General features: G+C 45.7%; 1 protein-coding gene across 6 annotated transcripts; it reads right to left on the bottom strand.

Annotated features, from left to right (window-relative positions):
- Positions 1-2,800: 2,800 nt before the first annotated feature.
- EIF2B4 (eukaryotic translation initiation factor 2B subunit delta) lies at positions 2,801-7,380 on the bottom strand. 6 transcript variants are annotated; one of them, XM_017650637.3, is made up of 13 exons: positions 7,173-7,380; positions 6,749-6,792; positions 6,284-6,419; positions 5,884-6,087; positions 5,528-5,610; positions 5,243-5,334; positions 4,891-5,005; positions 4,616-4,692; positions 4,349-4,451; positions 4,002-4,129; positions 3,696-3,873; positions 3,186-3,366; positions 2,801-3,061 (listed from the first exon to the last, which is right to left on the bottom strand). In XM_017650637.3, the coding sequence occupies exons 1-13, from the start codon at positions 7,201-7,203 to the stop codon at positions 2,862-2,864; spliced, it is 1,572 nt and encodes a 523-aa protein (XP_017506126.2). In that variant the 5' UTR covers positions 7,204-7,380; the 3' UTR covers positions 2,801-2,861. The 6 variants fall into 6 exon arrangements, with proteins under 6 accessions (XP_017506126.2, XP_073071338.1, XP_017506127.2 ...); XM_073215237.1 differs by having other exon boundaries at positions 6,605-6,792; positions 6,995-7,199; XM_017650638.3 differs by having other exon boundaries at positions 6,995-7,199.
- Between the last annotated feature and the right edge of the window lie 72 nt (positions 7,381-7,452).

The raw sequence follows: 7,452 nt of genomic DNA, 5'->3' as shown, positions 1-7,452 counted from the left end.
TTCACCTACAGAATTCCCTTAATTACACAAAGTATTTAAGAATAGCTAAGACAAAACGCTGGAGTAAAAGGATTCCCATCCCAGGCCTATAGTGGCCTAAAGACAAGCTAAGGCTGTGCTGTGGCTTTGTGAGAGCGCAAACTTGCAGTAGAGGCTGCAGATCCGCTAACAGACCTTACTTTACATGCTTATCTGGACAGCTCTCAGCTTCAAACGTTTACTCATGTCACAAACACAGCTATCTTTTGTTTAACTACTGCAAAATCTTTTTTATATTAATAGTTGTATTTATTTTGGAAGAAGGCACTTTACATGGCTCAAAATTCAAAGGGTACATAAGGTATAAAGTGAAGACTCCCACCTGTTTCCAGTCTCCTAAACCACATCCATACAGGAGATCAATCAGTTTCTCATTATAGTCCAAGAGAGTTTCTGTATTTATACGTGTATACAAATGCATATGTATTTATAATTCAGACAACAATGACAGTCTGTCCTTATTTCTTTTAACCAAGTGTACCTTGGAGACTGTTCCATTTCAGTACATAAAAACCTTCCTCATTCTTTGCTGACTCCTTAGTATTTAATTATATGGGTGTGGTATAATCAACCCCTTATTAATATCAATGACTATTTATGTGGTTTCCAGTCTCTGTAATTATAAACAGTGTTGCTGTTGTTGCTGTAAGTAACCTTATTACTTCAAACATATGCAACTATATGGGTAGCATAAATTCCTAGAAGCAGAACTGCTAGACCAAAGTTTAGGAGCATTTTTAATTTTGCTTGATAGGCAATCTTTCAACTGATCTGTTTTTATCTCTAATCTCTACCAGTTACCTTTTTAAAGCATTGAGCTGACCCAGTGGATCTTCTACTTAATTTTGACGATTGAGTAGCTCAATGTATAAAAACCCATGAGTTCATAATGCTCTTTAAAAATGAGAAAGAAGAGAAAGCCAAAAAATCAACAGCTACTCATTGCATATCACTGTAACTAGTGATCAATCCCTGAAAACTCCAAATAAAAGAAACATTCTTTCCAGTATGGATTGTGATCCAGAGTAACTAACTGATGAGTTCTTTATAGGAAATTATTAGCTAGTAAGTAGAAAGAATAAGATGAGGGGTGGGGGAATTACCTTTTGCATAACCTAATGAAATAATTCAGGCAACCATCATCAGTGGATGAAACCACTATATGAAATCTTGTTGGAAAACTTTAAAATTAAAACTGGACCCACTCATAACTGAAAATGGAACAGCCAACCATTATTTGCCTCCTTTTGTGAGGCAATTTGAAACTTAGCACCAATTAATAAGAATTCTTGCTCAAAAAGTTTAAATACAGGAGTTAGATGAATGAGTGAAATGAAATCACATAGAAGCAAAGAGTCAAAGCCAGAATGGGGAACATTGTATACAGCAATCAGCCTGGTTTCTAGGAACAAGTCAATCTTGAGATAGAAGGGAGGTTGGGAAGACTGCTTTTGACTACAATAAATTTAAGACATAATAACCAAATGTAATTGTGAATTTGTTAGGATCCTGATTCAAACATACTAATTGTAAAAATTCATTTCTGAGACAAGGATTTGTTTATAGATTGGACTAACACTGAGAATTTACTAAGTGTAACAGTAACAGTAAATTTCCATATTTTTTAGAGACATAATAAAGCTATGTGTAGCAGTGAAATATAATGTCTGGGGTTTGCTCTCAATTCAAGGTTTAAAAAAGGGAAGGAAAAAGAAAGCAAATGTGGCAAATGTGTTAATTACTACATCTGGTGATGGGAATTCTTTGTATAGTTTACATCTGTGCTGCTTGAGATTTTTCATTAAAAAACATATACACACAAAATGGATAGCTCCATTTTTCAAGGCTAACCACAATGCTTGGCCTCACAATCTGGCCCCCAACCCCAATCTACCCCTGCAGCTTTCTCACTCACTCTCCACATAGGCCTTGGTTCTAGCCTCACCACACTACCTGACACTTTGGAACTGGCCATTCATTTAAAGGCCTCTTCTGTCGTAGTGTTCAAGCCATTTCCTCTGCTGATCTGCCTTCCTGTTTTTTTCCAACTGGGAAACTCCTTATCCTTCAAGAACTACGTCAGATGTTGCCTGTGAAGTCTTCTCCAATCTTGTTAGATCTCCTGATACCATCCTTGGTTGCTTCTAGCTTCCAAGGTACTGTGTTCATACTGCTAATATAATTTATCTCCTACTGTAGATATTGTCTGTCTTCCTCCACCCTGATGAGTGCTTAATAGCAGATAGCATAAAAGTTAAGGGCACAATCTCTGGATTCAAAATGCCTGAGATCACAGCTGGTTTAGTTACAGACTGTTACCTTGGGCAAGTAACGTAACCTCTCTGTGTCCTGGTTTTCTCATTTGTAAAATTTCATTTCATAGAGCTCTTCCTAGATAAGGGATTAGAAGTTTCTGACACATAAGTATTCAACATTAAGGATACTAAATACTAATATACTAGTATTATAAGTATTAATGTAATAATATTAAAATACTAAGGATAGGACTCTTGACTTGTTCTTACATTACTCCTCGTTATCTGGCTCAGTGTCTGGTATGTAGTAGATACTTGGACTTGGATAGTTTTTGGTGTCCATACTGACCTTCACTTTGACCCCAAAATACTGACATGGAGCTGGTCACCTGAGATCTTCATAAAGGTCTGAGATTGGTAGCAGGTGCTAAAATGGGGTTGATGAGTCTGGGCTCCTAATCTAAGTGGTGGTGATACTAAAAGAGAGGCAAAGGCAGCAGAGTTGCTACATGTAGGGAGTATGTCATTTATTGACCTATGTCATTTATTGGCCCTGTGTTCCCCCACTCACTGGTCACTACTCTTGACTCGTAGGACAACAGGTACAGAACTGCAAGGGATCATCCCAAGCTCCGTGATCACCAGATCCACCAGTTCTGGGGGAGTCACATCATAGACCAGATTTAACAATCGTAGGGAAGAGTAGCTCTGCCAGTTAGCCAGGGCCACGTGTTCTCCTCGCTCACACAGCAGATCATCAGGGTCATCTGCAATGGGAGGTGTAGCCGTTTATGCCCTTTCAGAAAACAAGTTGTAGTTCAACCTCCCCTCTCCCTCCTAAATTTTCTCATATCCCTGGAACCTCCTTTTCTGCCCACCTGGGCTCCTTACCTAGCTCATTGGAGACAAAGGCATCAGTCTGCACACGCTCACAGAACTTGTATGTTTCACAGCAGACCAGCACTGGCACATTATGGGCTCGTGCCACCAGGGCCAGCTGTGCTGTCCCAACCTGTGACATCACGGACCCATTGGCCAGGAGTGCATGAGCCCCTAATAGCACCTTAGAGACCTATTTGTTTTGGAGGGTGAGAAGGGGAAGAGAATGTGATACATGATCAATGCAGAATAATGTTCCCCACTCCTGCCCAGAACAGTAAGACATAGAATTATAAATCTTAATGTTGGCTCCTTTGGGAAAACACCTGACCATTGGCCCACACCTCCCACGGGAAAAATAAACTAGAAATGCTATTATATGCTGTAGATATTTTTTCCTATTAAATATAAACAGGGTTATTTAATTCTGATACTTCTAAATAACTATAACCTTGGGAGGGTGGGATTATGTCTATACTACTCTACCCTTTTAACTTTGGACTCCCTTTCCTCTTCCCTCACCTCTGGGAGTACATAGGAAGCTGCAGGAATCAGCAGGTAGGAGGCAGGGACCCCAGCATGGACCAGAGAACGTAGCGTGTGCCTTCCCTCCAGCCATGGCCGGCTGTCCACCACTACCACCCGAAACCGCCGGCCCTTAGCCCAAGCCTCCTGAAGAATTCGTGATACAAGAGATGAGCTGGAGTGAATGGAGAGGAGGATTCAGTTATAAATGACACTAACTGATGGCTCACTGCTAAAGGGCAAAGCCCCTTCTTCAGATCATTTTACCCCCCAATTTTCTTAGTCATAGGGTCTGGACCATACCATCCATATACCAGGATCACATCTCCATTACTGATCTTCTTATAAGCAAAGCGTGAAATTGCCTGAGCTGCAAGCACAATCTTCTCTTGCACATACCGATTAATGGCTGCATGAAGCTCTGACTTGGCCTAAGTGGAGTAAGATGATTAGGGGCCAAGAAATGAACACATTTCTTCCTCTGATTATTATGCTAGATGCCTAACGGGCCCAAAGGTGGCACAAGTCAGCACAACCACTTCCTTAACTGACCAGGGCAGAATGGCCATGTTGTCCCTCCTGGGACCCCTGAGCATGTTTCTGAGCTCTACCCTGAGGTGCATGCCTTGCTCATTCCTCATACTCATCACCTCCTCTTCCCGCTTGGAGCTGCTCACACCCGTGATCTCCTTGTTGAGGAACTTGATGGCGTTGTACATGCTTGCTGACAGGGGGCGACACTGAGTCAGAAAGCTACAACAATACTTGTGTTAGTGTGACTCTACGACTTACAAAGTTTTCCTGATTAAAACAAATTCTTTAAAAAGAAGACAGAACAGAAATGGGAAAACAGAGGTAAAAGAGCAAGAGAAGGACACAAGGACTGCCGAGGTGGGGTTGGATTTGGTTGGTCTCACCTGAAGTAGGGCTTCAGTTTATTCACTAGGTCCCTTGAGAGTTCTTCACTAGGAGGCGTCGTGTAATCCTGAATCACCTATAGTGTACACAAGTCGATCAGCAAAATGCTTACTAATAAAGATGTCTGCAAGTGGGGTGGGGTAAGCTTCACTGAGGAAAGTGTTCAGGGATGAAATCACTTCCTCTTTCCCCCAGAGACTACTTTGGGTAAAAGAAGCTGAGTGGCATTGGGGAATTAGGGGTTGGGTCACAGAGGGAGGAGGATGGGGCATACCTGCTGCAGGGCACGAAGCAGGGCAATACAGCGGGCAGTGGAGCCACTGACCAGGCCCTGGGAGTACTGCAGGCCGAGTCGCACCATGGCTGGGTGGATCACAGAGGATGGGATGCTGATGGGATGGCGGTGTCACACACTTTGCAAGGGAGCTGGAGTACCTACTGCCCACCTGCTCCTGATGAAAAGGAACTTCCTTCACTAGCATAGACCCCCATTTCCTCCAGAGTTTTGCCTTGTGTTTTCCTTGAGTTTTCCCACAGATCTAATTTCAAATTTCCACTCACTTTCAATACCAAGCTACTAAAATTCTTTGGACTTTAAAAATTATGACAATTTTTTAGGACCCTACCTCATATACTGTGTTAGAGAGTTTTGTCTGCTGTACTGGGGTAGGTGGGAGAAGAGAATGACTTTGGATCCATAATCCTTTCGTGTAGGAACCTTGATAAAACAGAGGAATAGGACAATGGCCAGAGTTTAAAATTTATGGAATGAAGCTGGCAAGGAAACAATGAGACTACTTTAACCCGAGTACCAGTTCTTCTCCAGGATCTCACTTTGCCCTGGGCACCCTTCCTCCCTCTACCCCATCTCCCTAGGCTCTTGCTGGCTGCACACCAAACCTACTTCCTACCTGCTGTCGCTCTGGTTTCTTAACAAGCCGCCTCAGAAGTGTGAGGTCATCAGCCTGAGTGTGCTCAGGGACACGCTTCACTCCTAAAAAATAAATGATCATCTTTTTAAGACACTGTAGGTTTTAATGAGCACTTTTTTCTTTAAGGCATAGGGACATCAAGAAAAACTGGCAGGAGAGGGGAAAAAACAGAAAAGAGTAAAAGAAGAAACAGAAGTAAGATGAGGTTGAAGGGAGAATTTTGAACTCTGGGTCCCAAAGCAAAAAACGGGAGGGTAGACCTGTTTGACTGTGGGGAAGCCTGAGCTAACACAAGAATTAGAATCAACAGAGGTCTTGAAAAGAAGGGCAGATACCTGAAAGGGCTTCTGCAGCTGTGCTGGGGCAGGCCTGAGGAGGTGGCCCTCCTTGTTCCCCTTTCCTTGCCTGTTTCAGGGCCCGCTCCGCCTCCTGCTTGGCCCGTCTTTCCGCACGAAGTTCAGCTTTACTCCGACCAGGTGGAACTTTCTCCCCAGCAGTGCCCAAGTGCCTGCCTGGTCCTGGCACTTCTTTGGTTGGGCCTACAAAAGGCAGAAGGAAGAGGTGCACAAGCCCTAGACAGGTAATATGTATGCCCAACCACACCTCTCCCTGCTTTATCTAAACAACTTTGCTCTTCCCTTGCTCAAATCAACTTTGTCCTGTCTCCCCGGTCTTCTCTCCCATACATCCCTCTACCAGCTCCACACCCCAAGCCCTTTAAAAAAGCCCCCGCACCTTGACATTGGACTGCAGGTACAGCAGAGCCAGTTTCTGGTTCTGCTCCCTTTTCCTCCTTCCGTTTCTTCTTCTGCTGTTTCTTTTCCTTCCGAAGCTGCAGCTTTTCTTCTTGGGTCATCTCCCTCCCCCCTGCCTGAGACACAGAGAACACTGCTCTTTCCTAACAAGTCCGAAGGTAAATAAAACATCCTTGGACGCTTACAAGATTCCCACAAGGTCAAGTCTCTAATCGTCTACCTAACTCTCTCACCAGCTACCTGTTACCAGCTTACATCCCACAGGAATCAAAGCTTCTCCTCCAGGATCAGAGTCACATACCGTCAGGGGTGAAAGAACTCTGCAAACAATCTCCTGGCTTTACGGAAAAATTAAGTAAAACGGAGATAGAGGTTGGGGCGGAATGAAGCTGACAGCCTCCTGCGTAGCTCTTCACAGGCAGCTTGGGAGGGCAGCCGCACTTACCCCAGGCCGAGTAGAAAGCTCTGCCTTCATCCCAGTTCCCGAGTCTGCATCAGAAAACAGGTCACAGAGTGAGCCGGAGAGGCTCCAACAGGGTTTGGGGAGACTCGTACTCGGCGCGGCTGGCTGCTGGGTCGGCATGACCAAGAATCCGCCGCGAGGCGGGGGCGAGCCAGGGATCCGCGTGCGGACGCAGTGCGCGGCAGGATCAAAGGGAAAGCGGGGGAGGGCAAAGAAGGGGGTACCCACCCTTTCACAGGAACCAGCCGGTACGCCGAGCGGCGCTGTGCCCGAGGAAGTGCAGACCAGAGTCCGGCGTGCCGCCGGAACGGAACGACCGAGCCCAAAAGGGCTCAGGGCCTAGCAGCAGCCGTCCGGGGCCCGTCCGCTAGCGTACCTGTCTGTGCGCCCCAGCACTTCCACTCACCCTCGCGAACAGCCACAGCCGCGGCAGCCATCACCCTCCGTCTTAGGCTCCACCCTCAGCGCTTGTTGGGACTACAGCGACCCCTGGGTCTACACCCGCGGCACGCAGCCCCAAGCGGACTACAGACTCCGCGCTGCACTGGGGCGGGCCCCGCCCCGGGCTACGGGTGGAGACGAGGGCCATCCCAACCTCGGGATCCAGGTCCTGGCAGTCTCTCCTTGCCCTGTAGACTACGGTTCCCAGCATGCCCGAAGGGCTGCGCCCCACAGCGGACGTCCCA

This window comes from Manis javanica, chromosome 1 (genome assembly GCF_040802235.1).
Source record: "Manis javanica isolate MJ-LG chromosome 1, MJ_LKY, whole genome shotgun sequence".
In the NCBI taxonomy this organism is placed as follows: Eukaryota; Metazoa; Chordata; class Mammalia; order Pholidota; family Manidae; genus Manis; species Manis javanica.
Note: the sequence above shows the minus strand (reverse complement) of the source record. Positions and strands in the feature narration are given on the sequence as shown.